At 42.9% G+C, this 14,081-nt stretch overlaps 1 protein-coding gene across 6 annotated transcripts in view; it reads right to left on the bottom strand.

The window, feature by feature from the left end:
• Positions 1 to 5,779: 5,779 nt before the first annotated feature.
• LOC139386409 (ATP-binding cassette, sub-family C (CFTR/MRP), member 5) overlaps positions 5,780 to 14,081 on the bottom strand; it is a 68,625-nt gene continuing 60,323 nt past the window's right edge. For 2 of the 6 annotated variants that reach the window (XM_071131983.1, XM_071131982.1), the window contains 8 exons: positions 11,915 to 12,101; positions 9,502 to 9,591; positions 9,066 to 9,255; positions 8,677 to 8,836; positions 8,395 to 8,473; positions 8,056 to 8,169; positions 7,729 to 7,893; positions 5,780 to 7,360 (listed from right to left, as the gene is read on the bottom strand). In XM_071131983.1, coding sequence (XP_070988084.1) covers positions 7,259 to 7,360; positions 7,729 to 7,893; positions 8,056 to 8,169; positions 8,395 to 8,473; positions 8,677 to 8,836; positions 9,066 to 9,255; positions 9,502 to 9,591; positions 11,915 to 12,101 — 1,087 coding nt within the window. In that variant the 3' untranslated portion in view covers positions 5,780 to 7,258. Of the gene's footprint in view, positions 7,361 to 7,728; positions 7,894 to 8,055; positions 8,200 to 8,253; positions 8,295 to 8,394; positions 8,474 to 8,676; positions 8,837 to 9,065; positions 9,256 to 9,501; positions 9,592 to 11,914; positions 12,102 to 14,081 lie in introns of all 6 variants that reach the window. The other 4 variants (XR_011629040.1, XR_011629041.1, XR_011629038.1 and 1 more) reach the window with 4 other exon arrangements.

The following is a 14,081-nucleotide window of genomic DNA, read 5'->3' as shown; positions in this document are numbered from 1 at the left end:
CCTGTATTAGAAAATGGGTTTTAACAGACAGGAAAATGGATGGAGAAGAACATGGTTTTATTCATAATTTATTTTTACTCTATATATTTATGGTTTGTTTGAAGTAAACACCTTGAACCCATTTTACTGCCAACGCGGAGCCCCACCGGGCCTTCACAACTGGTCTACCGACGTTATCTACCTGAAGGAGTTATCAGGTTGGCTCCTCCGTCGCGACGTTACCTGAACGCCCATCTGCGGTCCACTAACCATTAGCTGTCTTATCGGCTGCTATCTCAATAGACCTATCGGACATTTTTTTTTATTTTTTTATTTTTTGGGGGGCCTCTATAACTATATCTATTGTTTTGTTTTTTGTGATTTGGATTCATCCCCTCTACCACACGGAACCCCACTAATCCTACCGACGGAAACGCACGAGGTGGCTAATAACAGACCTCCATCCTATGCTAGCTTGCTACCGATGGCCCGGCTAGCTGTCTAAATTGCCGTGACCCCAACCAACCTCTCTACTCACTGGGCCCTTTTGATCACTCTACTAAGCATGCCTCTCCTTAATGTCAATATGTCTTGTCCATTGCTGTTCTGGTTAGTGTTTATTGGCTTATTTCACTGTAGAGCCTCTAGTCCTGCTCACTATACCTTATCCAACCTATTAGTTCTACCACCCACACATGCGATGACATCTCCTGGTTTCAATGATGTTTCTAGAGACAATATCTCTCTCTTCATCACTCAATACCTAGGTTTACCTCCACTGTATTCACATCCTACCATACCTTTGTCTGTACATTATACCTTGAAGCTATTTTATCGCCCCCAGAAACCTCCTTTTACTCTCTGTTCCAGATGTCCAATTCTTATTGCTTTTAGCCGTACCCTTATCCTACTCCTCCTCTGTTCCTCTGGCGATGTAGAGGTGAATCCAGGCCCTGCAGTGCCTAGCTCCACTCCTATTCCCCAGATGCTCTCTTTTGATGACTTCTGTAACCGTAATAGCCTTGGTTTCATGCATGTTAACATTAGAAGCCTCCACCCTAAGTTTGTTCTATTCACTGCTTTAGCACACTCTGCCAACCCGAATGATCTAGCTGTGTCTGAATCCTGGCTTAGGAAGACCACCAAAAATTCAGAAATTTTCATCCCAAACTACAACATTTTCAGACAAGAATGAACTGCCAAAGGGGGCAGTGTTGCAATCTACTGCAACGTTAGCCTGCAGAGTTATGTCCTACTATCCAGGTCTGTACCCAAACAATTTGAACTTCTACTTTTAAAAATCCACCTCTCTAAAAACAAGTCTCTCACCGTTGCCGCCTGCTATAGACCACCCTCTGCCCCCAGCTGTGCTCTGGACACCATATGTGAAATTTGCTTCCTGCAACACTAACTCAAAAAAGTTCTGGGACACTGTAAAGTCCATGGAGAATAATAACACCTCCTCCCAGCTGCCCACTGCACTGAAGATAGGAAACAATGTCACCACTGATAAATCCACCATAATTGAGAATTTCAATAAGCATTTTTCTACGGCTGGCCATGCTTTCCACCTGGCTACTCCTACCCCAGTCAACAGCACTGCACCCCCCACAGCAACTCGCCCAAGCCTTCCCCATTTCTCCTTCTCCCAAATCCAGTCAGCTGATGTTCTGAAAGAGCTGCAAAATCTGGACCCCTACAAATCAGCCGGGCTAGACAATCTGGGCCCTTTCTTTCTAAAATTATCTGCCGAAATTGTTGCCACCCCTATTACTAGCCTGTTCAACCTCTCTTTCGTGTCGTCTGAGATTCCCAAAGATTGGAAAGCAGCTGCGGTCATCCCCCTCTTCAAAGGGGGGGACACTCTTGAACCAAACTACTACAGACCTATATCTATCCTATCCTGCCTTTCTAAGGTCTTTGAAAGCCAAGTCAACAAACAGATTACTGACCATTTCAAATCTCACCATACCTTCTCTGCTATGCAATCTGGTTTCAGAGATGGTCATGGGTGCACCTCAGCCACGCTCAAGGTCCTAAACGATATCTTAAACGCCATCGATAAGAAACATTACTGTGCAGCCGTATTCATTGATCTGGCCAAGGCTTTCGACTCTGTCAATCACCACATCCTCATCGGCAGACTCGACAGCCTTGGTTTCTCTAATGATTGCCTCGCCTGGTTCACCAACTACTTCTCTGATAGAGTTCAGTGTGTCAAATCGGAGGGCCTTTTGTCCGGGCCTCTGGCAGTCTCTATGGGGGTGCCACAGGGTTCAATTCTTGGACCGACTCTCTTCTCTGTATACATCAATGATGTCGCTCTTGCTGCTGGTGAGTCTCTGATCCACCTCTACGCAGACGACACCATTCTGTATACTTCTGGCCCTTCTTTGGACACTGTGTTAACAACCCTCCAGGCAAGCTTCAATGCCATACAACTCTCCTTCCGTGGCCTCCAATTGCTCTTAAATACAAGTAAAACTAAATGCATGCTCTTCAACCGATCGCTGCCTGCACCTGCCCGCCTGTCCAACATCACTACTCTGGACAACTACAAATACCTATGTGTCTGGTTAGACTGTAAACTCTCCTTCCAGACCCACATCAAACATCTCCAATCCAAAGTTAAATCTAGAATTGGCTTCCTATTTCGCAACAAAGCATCCTTCACTTCAGCATCCAAACTGACCATCCTACCAATCCTCGACTTCGGCGATGTAATTTACAAAATAGCCTCCAATACCCTACTCAACTAATTGGATGCAGTCTATCACAGTGCAATCCGTTTTGTCACCAAAGCCCCATATACTACCCACCATTGCGACCTGTACGCTCTCGTTGGCTGGCCCTCGCTTCATAATCGTCGCCAAACCCACTGGCTCCATGTCATCTACAAGACCCTGCTAGGTAAAGTCCCCCTTATCTCAGCTCGCTGGTCACCATAGCATCTCCCACCTGTAGCACACGCTCCAGCAGGTATATCTCTCTAGTCACCCCCAAAACCAATTATTTCTTTGGCCGCTTCTTCTTCCAGTTCTCTGCTGCCAATGACTGGAACGAACTACAAAAATCTCTGAAACTGGAAACACTTATCTCCCTCACTAGCTTTAAGCACCAACTGTCAGAGCAGCTCACATATTACTGCACCTGTACATAGCCCACCTATGGGTAGCCCACCATTAGATTGAGGTTATTTTTCTCGTCATGTTTTTTCAAACAACTACCTCTTTCCCTACTGTATTATTTTATTTATTTATTTTGCTCCTTTGCACCCCATTATTTTTATTTCTACTTTGCACATTCTTCCACTGCAAATCTACCATTCCAGTGTTTTACTTGCTATATTGTATTTACTTTGCCACCATGGCCTTTTTTTGCCTTTACCTCCCTTATCTCACCTAATTTGCTCACATCGCATATAGACTTGTTTATACTGTATTATTGACTGTATGTTTGCTTTACTCCATGTGTAACTCTGTGTCGTTGTATGTGTCGAACTGCTTTGCTTTATCTTGGCCAGGTCGCAATTGTTAATGAGAACTTGTTCTTAACTTGCCTACCTGGTTAAATAAAGGTGAAATAAATACAAAATAAAAAACTAGAGAACATTACCTACCCCTACGGGCCGTCATTTCCGTTGGCTGCCCCAACACCACAGAAAGCACTGAGCTAGGCTGAAACACCTGCATTTTGGAGCTGCCTTAAGCAAAAAAGAGACCAAGTTACTATGTGGCTTTATTAACTCTTTGTAACATTTTGTATTTTTTTTTTACATGGTTTACAAACTGATGTGTGACACTTATTGTCAATATAACATGCAAAACAGGCAACCCCTACAAAGGTGAATGACGGGTCGCCACTGTGCCTAGGGATATTTTAGATGCTACTCACTGACAGCTGCAATCAGCCATTTCATATTTGCTTCGCGTACGCTGTGCAAACTGCAGGCTTCCCGACTGTAGGCTATGAGCTTGTGATTTACGATATGGTTGCGATGTAACCTGTTATATCCCCGTAATCTTTTTCTGTATTGAATCGTTCTTATTAGCCAGTAGACAATAAAACCAACTAATCAAGTATATATACAGTACTAGTCAAAAGTTTGGACACACTTACTCATTCAAGGGTTTTTCTTTATTTTTACATTGTAGAATAGTGAAGACATCAAAACTGAAATATGAAATAACACATGGAATCATGTAGTAACTTGATATTTATATTTGAGATTCCTCAAAGTAGCCACACTTTGCCTTGATGACAGCTTGCAAACTCTTGGCATTCTCTCAACTAGCTTCATGAGGAATGCTATTCCAACAGTCTTGAAGGTGTTCCCATATATGCTGAGCACTTGTTGGGTTGAGGTCAGATGATTGTGGTGGCCAGGTCATCTGATGCAGCACTCCATCACTCTCCTTCTTGGTAAAATAGCCCTTACACAGCCTGGAGGTGTGTTGTGTCATTGTCCTGTTGAAAAACAAATAATAGTCTCTCTAATCACAAACCAGATGGGATGGCGTATCTCTGCAGAATGCTGTGATACAGGAGCCATGCTGGTTAAGTGTGCCTTGAATTCTAAATAAATCAGTGTCACCAGCAAAGCACCCCCACACTATCCCACATTCTCCTCTGTGCTTCACGGTGGGATCCACACATGCGGAGATCATCCATGAACCTACTCTGCGTCTCAGAAAGACACGGTGGTTGGAACCAAAAATCTCAAATTTGTACTCACAGAAAAGGACAGATTTTCACCGCTCTAATGTCCATTGCTCATGTTCTTGGCCCAAGCAAGTCTCTTCTTATTGGTGTCCTTTAGTAGTGGTTTCATTGTAGAAATTCGACCATGAACACCGGATTCACTCGGTCTCCTCTGAACAGTTGATGTTGAGATGTGTCTGTTGAACTCTGAAGCATTTATTTGGGCAGTAATCTGCAGTGCAATTAACTCTAATGAACTTATTCTCTGCAGAAGAGGTAACTCTGGGTCTTCCTTTCCTGTGGCGGTCCTCATGAGAGCAAGTTTCATCATAGCGCTTGAGGGTTTTTGCAACTGTACTTGAACGTTCAAAGTTCTTGACATTTTCCAGATTGACTGTCTTAAAGTAATTTCTCTTTGCTTATTTGAGCTGTTCTTGCCATAATATGGACTTTGTCTTTCACCAAATAGGGTCATCTTCTGTATACCACCCCTACCTTGTCACAACACAACTGATTGGCTCAAACGCATTAAGGAAAGAAATTCCAGAAATTGACTTTTAACAAGGCACAGCTGTTAATTGAAATGCATTCCAGGTGACTACCTCATGAAGCTGGTTGAGAGAATGCCAAGAGTGTGCAAAGCTGTCAAGGCAAAGGGTTGCTATTTTGAATAATCTCAAATATACTTAGATTTGTTTCACACATTTTTGGTTACTACATGATTCCATATGTGTTATGTTATAGTTTCGATGTTTTCACTAGTAAAATAAAGAAAAAAAACTTGTGTCCAAATGTTTAACTTTTACTGTGTCAATATATATATTTTAAGACCCCCTGATTGGGTAGGCCAGTATTCAATCTGGCAGGACCTGGCTTCACCTCTTATTGTAGATCTTATGTTCTCCCTTCATCAAGCATAGCCTACCACCCCTCTCCCACATATTCTGTGTTTAAGTATTGCAAATGTCAATATTCAAATGTATGTTGTACTCCCAATTCAGCATGTTGCTGCCACTTGTAAACACCCACCCCTCCCCCCCAAAGAAGAAATCTCCTTATCTCCCTCACCCATCAACAACACTGACAAAGAACACACAGGTAAACCTAAAATAGTTTTATTGACAGAATATTTCAAAGCGATCCCTTTCCACTTCATCCTACCCTGTTAACAAGGCAATAATGAAGTCATGCTAAGGCTATAAAAAGTAATAGAAATGACAGAACGACACACATTCTGCAAGGCTTGCCGAGGTTATTCGTAGTTACAGTATGAGCATCACCTCAATACTGCAAAGACAGGATAGAGGTTCCCTACTACACCCAGTGCAGGAGTGTTATAATCTGTGTGGTTCTGGTCCAAACAGTGTCAATGAGCAGATTGACAACACACACATAAAAGATTCACTGGGTCAGGGCAAAGAGAATGAAATCTTGTTCAAATCACAAAGACCTTGTGCTCAACAGGCATCTTTTATGTCACCATAATAATAATAATAATAATAATAATAATAATGTAGAACAGTCGCAGGACCTCCCCAACAGCAGATGGCGACCCCCTGTAGCTTCACCATCAGTGCAAAAGGGCTGTGACAAACAGTAACAACAAACTGAAGTTAACAGCAGTCAAAAGAATCATGATAATAACAAGTCAGAAGAAAGAGAGTTAAGAGAGGGACTAGGCTGCAGACATACAAGGCCTTTAAGAAGGGGTGATACCCTCTACCTTTAAGCAGGGTTATTTCTACCTTTAAGAAGGGGTGATACCCTCTACCTTTAAGCAGGGTTATTTCTACCTTTAAGAAGGGGTGATACCCTCTACCTTTAAGCAGGGTTATTTCTACCTTTAAGAAGGGGTGATACCCTCTACCTTTAAGTAGGGTTATTTCTACCTTTAAGAAGGGGTGATACCCTCTACCTTTAAGCACGTCCTTTTGATTGCCCAGTGAAAACCCTGAGGACAAGCAGCACCATTTCTCTCCTAGAGTCTTATATCCCACTAGGCCCCACAGATCCACCACTTGTGCCAGGGTCCAGGGTTTAAGGGCTCGTTGGTTCAAGTCACAAGAGAAAGGATTACAGATGTTTCAAGCCGCAAAAAAAAATAAACAGCAAAGTTAGACAGCAATGATGGTAAAACACGAGTGAATATACAATAATACATTTCATACAACTACGTTGTACATAGAGTCAGTAGAAAATAAAGCATATTTTACCACTGTAAATATATGTATATATAGATATATCCTATAAAACAGACCAGTTATGCTATGAATATAGCTACATGTAAAGCTTTATTTCTTATATATTACTAAAGACAGTACAGTATCAGTGGTTCCCTGACCATTCCAGCTGAAATGGCTTCTGAGCAAGCATCTCCTCAGGGCAGCCCTTGCCTTATACCAAGGACCTGGTGCAACCGTAGAATTCTAATTCCATGGTCTGATACTGCACTCCTCCACATGCTGAGCGGTAAGCTCAGGGTGAGTACGCAGAGGAAGAGGTCAGATGGCTGGACCCCTTTGGGAGCGTCCTCCCCTCTCCTCGTCTCCAGGGCACATCTGTGCCTCCTGTACCCATTTTAGCCTTTCACAGAGATCTTGTTCTCCACGGCAGCCAGCATGGAACAGAATCGTGAGTTCTCATTGGCCAGCAGGTTGGACGGCTCGTCAAACTCCACCACCTAAATGAAATGGAGAAAACAAAACAAAACAAGGCTTTAGGGATTCCTTGGAGCATAAATGTGGGGTATCACTACATACATGTTGATTTAGTAAGACCTAAAAGCCTTCCAAGCCCATTAGCCTGTTGTAGAGACAGGAAATGTGAATGTATGCAACCTCATTGTCCGTCTCTGTATGACCGACCCGAGATTCAAACCCTTGTTTGAAACAACTTTGCGACCACAAAGCAGCTTCCTGCCCTACTAAAACCATGCTAAGGTTGAGCTACAGGGCAACACAGCTTCTGGACTCACTAGCTAGCTAGTTCTGCTACACAAATAATACTAGGCGAGTGAGTGTACAGTAGATGAGCTTGTGTTGTGTGTACCTGTCCCTGGTTGAGCACCATGATGCGGTCACAGTTGAGTACGGTGTGCAGCCGGTGGGCTATGGTCAGGGTGGTGCAGTCCTGAAAGGCATTGCGGATTGTCTCCTGGATCAGAGAATCCGTCTCCGAGTCCATCGCTGCCGTTGCCTCGTCCAAGATCAAGACCTGAGAGGGGGAGGGGTCACCGAGAGCTAAGTCAGAAAAGCACTGTGACCATAGAAGACTTAAAGTTCTCCTTCTACCCACAAGGTTGACTACCCAGAAAACTATTGGGACGTCAACACACATGAAAATTACAATTCTCTCAATTCCAATTTTGTAGGGTACCTTGCACTGTCTGAGCAGGACTCTAGCAACACAGAGCAGCTGTCTCTCTCCCATGGAGAAGTTCTCTCCGTTCTCCACCACCTCTGACTCCAGCTTCAGGGGCAGCTGAGACACCTGGAGGGATGGACAGAGAGGGAGAGAGTACTGAATCAAAGACAGGAAATTAAACATGGATCTAATTTCTCAGTCCTGTGTTACCTCTTCCCTTCTGAGCCTCTGTGCCTATAACTCCACCCCACCTGCTGGCACACAAGCATCTTTCTAAAAACCAGTCATCTAGTATGAGCATACTCTCTCGTGTAGTCTCTTACTCTGGACAACCGAGTTCCGGATACTCACACACTCCTTCATGTGTGTCCGCTCCAGAGCGTCCCAGATCAGCTCCTCGGCGTATTGTTTAAAGGGGTCCAGGTTTGACCTGGGGGTGGATACAGGACAAGGACAACTTCAAGACAATGCATCGACAGTCACCATATTACATTGATCAGTGGATGGGACTAAAGGGAAAATCCCTCGTGGCAACTCAGCAAAACCACACAACCACATCTGGGACCATCAGGCGAGTGACCGTGTTAATTTACAGTCACAATAGTACAGCGAGCGTTTGAGTGGCGTGCCCACCTGACTGTGCCGCTGAACAGCACAGGCTCCTGAGGGATAATGGACAGCTTGCTGCGGAGGTCGGCCAGGCCGATGTCACAGATGTTGATGCCGTCCATCTTGATGGAGCCGCCACAGGGCTCCACCAGACGGAACAGAGCTACGCCCAGAGAAGACTTCCCTGTGGACAGAGCAGGGGGGACATACGCTGTACAATTATGTAACATTCGCCAGCCATAAAACAAATACGGAGCAAAATTTGAAATGTAGGTTTCAATAGGAATGAAGTGAAATTGACCTCTGTCCTGGATATATAACACAATATCATATTATGGATAAGTAGAATTTTCAGATACATGATCAAACAGCGCACGGCTTCGAGAGATGTTTCACTGACTGTTTCCACTGACCTGAGCCCGTCCGGCCCACTATGCCAATCTTCTCCTTGGGACGGATGGTGCAGGACACCTTCTTGAGAACAAGCGGCAAGTTGTCTCTGTACCTCATCTCCGTCTTGTCAAACACCACCTCGCCCTCCTGGGGCCAGTCTGGCGGGGGCGCCTTATTCTTGATGCGGGCCGGGGCCTCCAGCGCTAGAGACTGGGGGAAGGCAGAGGAGACCGCTTTAGGGTTCATAATAATAATAATAATACTGCACTTCAATCTTTAGCACCTTTCAAATGTATACATTGCGGCCCAAAAGGCTTTAAAAACAAAGTTTAAAATAACTCTGAAACTCTAGGCCTCGGCTATAAGATGTGTCTTCTTAGAGTTTCTTAGTTTGAGAATGATGAAAACACGCTGTAGGTCACAGTGGTCGTGAGACAACATATGCAGTAAAGTAACCTCAATGTAGTGGTGAATCCTCTCCACAGAAGTGAAGCGAGCCTCAGTTTCAGAGGCTAGTCTGACTGTGAACTGGAACAGCCCTGTGAGCTGAGAGAAGAAGGGGGGGAGAGAGAAGACATTTATCAAATTAAACGCATTAATGTCATCTGTACTACTGCAACCATGTACTCCTCTTTTAACCAAGTACGTATAATATAATGGATCTACGCAGCTCTGTTTAGATATATAACAACCAATCAAGGGAAAGATGAGTGAGGAATGGAAGGGAAAGTGGAGTGACAGAAACAGAGAAGAAGATAGAGGAAGTAACAGAGAGTAAAGGGGAAAGACTAGGAGAGTAATACTGCTAAGTGAAGAGAAAAGTGACAGAAACAGAGGAAGTAACAGAGTAAAGGGGAAAGACTAGGAGAGTAATACTGTTAAGTGAAGAGAAAAGTGACAGAAACAAAGGAAGTAACAGAGAGTAAGGAGAAAGACTAGGAGAGTAATACTGTTAAGTGAAGAGAAAAGTGACAGAAACAGAGGAAGTAACAGAGTAAAGGGGAAAGACTAGGAGAGTAATACTGCTAAGTGAAGAGAAAAGTGACAGAAACAGAGGAAGTAACAGAGAGTAAAGGGGAAAGACTAGGAGAGTAATACTGCTAAGTGAAGAGAAAAGTGACAGAAACAGAGGAAGTAACAGAGAGTAAAGGAGAAAGACTAGGAGAGTAATACTGCTAAGTGAAGAGAAAAGTGACAGAAACAGAGGAAGTAACAGAGTAAAGGAGAAAGACTAGGAGAGTAATACTGCTAAGTGAAGAGAAAAGTGACAGAAACAGAGGAAGTAACAGAGAGTAAAGGGGAAAGACTAGGCAAGTAATACAGCTAAGTGAAGAGAAAAGTAACAGAAACAAAGGAAGTAACAGAGAGTAAAGGAGAAAGACTAGGAGAGTAATACTGCTAAGTGAAGAGAAAAGTGACAGAAACAGAGGAAGTAACAGAGTAAAGGAGAAAGACTAGGAGAGTAATACTGCTAAGTGAAGAGAAAGGTGACAGAAACAAAGGAAGTAACAGAGAGTAAAGGAGAAAGACTAGGAGAGTAATACTGCTAAGTGAAGAGAAAAGTGACAGAAACAGAGGAAGTAACAGAGTAAAGGAGAAAGACTAGGAGAGTAATACTGCTAAGTGAAGAGAAAGGTGACAGAAACAAAGGAAGTAACAGAGAGTAAAGGGGAAAGACTAGGAGAGTAAGACTGCTAAGTGAAGAGAAAAGTGACAGAAACAGAGAAGATAGAGGAAGTAACAGAGAGTAAAGGAGAAAGACTAGGAGAGTAATACAGCTAAGTGAAGAGAAAAGTGACAGAAACAGAGGAAGTAACAGAGTAAAGGAGAAAGACTAGGAGAGTAATACTGCTAAGTAAATAGAAAAGTGACAGAGTAAAGGGGAAAGACTAGGAGAGTAATACTGCTAAGTGAAGAGAAAAGTGACAGAAACAGAGAAGATAGAGGAAGTAACAGAGAGTAAAGGAGAAAGACTAGGAGAGTAATACTGCTAAGTGAAGAGAAAAGTGACAGAAACAAAGGAAGTAACAGAGAGTAAAGGAGAAAGACTAGGAGAGTAATACTGCTAAGTAAATAGAAAAGTGACAGAGTAAAGGGGAAAGACTAGGAGAGTAATACTGCTAAGTGAAGAGAAAAGTGACAGAAACAGAGAAGATAGAGGAAGTAACAGAGAGTAAAGGAGAAAGACTAGGAGAGTAATACAGCTAAGTGAAGAGAAAAGTGACAGAAACAGAGGAAGTAACAGAGTAAAGGAGAAAGACTAGGAGAGTAATACTGCTAAGTGAAGAGAAAAGTGACAGAAACAGAGGAAGTAACAGAGTAAAGGGGAAAGACTAGGAGAGTAATACTGCTAAGTGAAGAGAAAAGTGACAGAAACAGAGGAGAAGATAGAGGAAGTAACCGAGAGTAAAGGAGAAAGACTAGGGGAGTAATACTGCTAAATGAAGAGAAAAGTGAGGGGAAGAAGGCAGAGGAGAGCTGTGGTTGTAAGAGAAAAGCATGTATTTTATAATATATCTGCCACTTAAGCAGACACTTTTACCCTAAACCATTTACAGTACTTTGAATGTACTGCATACTGTATGTAAATGTGATCACTGCATGAATTGAACGTACAACCTATGCATTGCTTAGTGATAAGGGCATCAGTGCAACGTAAAGAATAGGGGGAAAAAAAGACCAAATCACCTTTAAGTAAAGTCAAACTGAACATTATTTCAGTTGATTTGGCCATGAAATTGGGAAAATTGTATGGATGCCCCCATCATTCCCCATTGATTTTTTAGATAGCTAGCATCTAACTAATTTAAGTGAAAGTTAAGATTCCCCCTCCCGTAGTGACAGATTTGGAAATAGGAGAAGCACTGACCTGCACGGCATAGGAGATGGCCAGGCCGGCGTAGGCCGGAGGGATCTGGCCATGCATGAGGACGATCATGAGCGCAGTGATGCTGATCAGAGCCACACTGATGACGTCCAGCCGCACGGCCAGCCAGCGCATGGCACAGCTGAACAGGTAGAAGGGAGCCTGGTTCTGATCCAGGAGCTCCTGATACCTGGAGGACACAACCAGACAGACAGACGGGAACCTTGAGAAAAAGTCATCAAGGAACTAAGATACTATGTGCTGTGTGGAACTTTGTCTCTGGGGGTGGTCTTGAGCCAAAACTGATGCCCTAAACAGACAGAAGACACAATAATGACCCCACTGTACAGAAAGGGTAAAGCCTCCCCATACTCATGAACAAAAGCATATTGGTTTGCCTCGAACTGAGGGTGTGTGATTTCACGAGATAATAAACGGATTGATATGACATCATATATGAAAAACAGAGGCAACATTCAGGCGAACATATGACGCAAACAATTATAGACTAAACTTCCATAGTGCATCTTTAACGAGACTGATCTGAGGGGTTCGGTGGAGCATGTTTTCCAGTACAGATCTAGGATCAGCTTCCACTCACCCCACACTAACCTTTAACTTCTCCCCTGTGTCAGATTATCTTGTGGACACCATTTTTATGTCTCTGCATCCAGTATAAAGCAGGGATGGGACCAAGTCACAATTTTGCAAGTCCTAAGCAAGTCTCAAGTCTTAACCTTCGAGTCTTAATTCAAGTCCCAAGTAATAATGGGCAAGTCTCAAGTCTTAACCTTCGAGTCTTAATTCAAGTCCCAAGTAATAATGGGCAAGTCTCAAGTAAAGTTCCACAGCTCAGGTCGAGTCAAGTCACAATTCCCTAATTTTGAGTTTTGAGTAATCAACTCAAGTGTTTTATGCTAATTTCAATGCAATTGTTTTATTTCCTTTTTTTTCTTATACTACTAGTACACTATATAACAAACTTGAGTCAAAGATCATGTTTGTTATATTATTTTTCATGTTTGTTTGTTATAATTTTTTAAATAATTACTATTACTGATAGAAAGGCAATACAAATGGCACCAATGGCAATAATTTTAGTCTCAAGTTTCTTTAGTTTTCAACAACAAAAGATCCAAAAAGTTGTATTGTGACTGCAACCTTCAGAGCAGCCATTGCATGTCCTCTAAGGACTTTTATGCTACATTATCATCATTCATTTCCTCTCTCTCTGACAATGCATTTCTTTTGAAAAATATGTAATTGCCCAAGAGTCTATCACCCATTTGTGAGCGAAAGGGCCGCAAAATGGTTGAACACACACTCCACAGGAGCAACTAATGCAGGAACTGCCAAGACCCTCATCGCCACTCAGAACAGTGGAAGAATTGTGTTTCTGAACAGCCCAGAGGTTGTTCTGTCCTTCGCAAATGTCAAGTTAGTGACTGAGATGCTGGAGAGGCCACTGAGATGCTGGAGTGGCCACTGAGATGCTGGAGTGGCCACTGAGATGCTTGAGAGGCCACACAGTTCTCTTCTTTGTCTTTAGCGATATGCTGAAAACAGCCCTGACTCCTCTCCCAGACAACAGTCCCTCCTCCTCAGTGGTGGTTGGATCCACAGGTTCCTTAGTCTCTGAAGCCTCTTGCAGAATTACATTTTAAAAAAAATAAAGACAAAAAAATGCTTAGTCTTACTATTTGAGTAGTTTACCATTTAAAATTAAAATGCTGTGTAAATTAAATGAATTAAGCTAAGTATTAATTATATTGGTAAACTTTGACTGTTTTTATGATAAAAAGACACGCACTTTCACCATTTCAGTCACCTTGTCCTTAATTCCATCATCCCACCAGAACGTGTTGTTCCAGCCACATCAGTGTAAAGGATGGATCTAGCAAAGCTGCTTGAAGATGGACATGGTCTGAGAAGGGTGCTATCTTGACATGGATGAAGATTCAAAGAAATCTCCTGTTCAGTGATGCTTGGAGACTTCGAACCAGGTCAGTAAGGTAGCTCACTTGTGGTTTCTGCATCTCCAGATGATGGTGTAGGGAAAGAATGCAAGGAACCATTGCACTGATTGTGACCACTTCTGTGCTTGGGTAATGTCTGTGGTTTCTGCAAAAGGCTGAAGAAAGTCGCCAAACTCTTTCAGTAGTTTCCACAC

This window comes from Oncorhynchus clarkii, chromosome 27 (genome assembly GCF_045791955.1).
Source record: "Oncorhynchus clarkii lewisi isolate Uvic-CL-2024 chromosome 27, UVic_Ocla_1.0, whole genome shotgun sequence".
In the NCBI taxonomy this organism is placed as follows: domain Eukaryota; kingdom Metazoa; phylum Chordata; class Actinopteri; order Salmoniformes; family Salmonidae; genus Oncorhynchus; species Oncorhynchus clarkii.
Note: the sequence above shows the minus strand (reverse complement) of the source record. Positions and strands in the feature narration are given on the sequence as shown.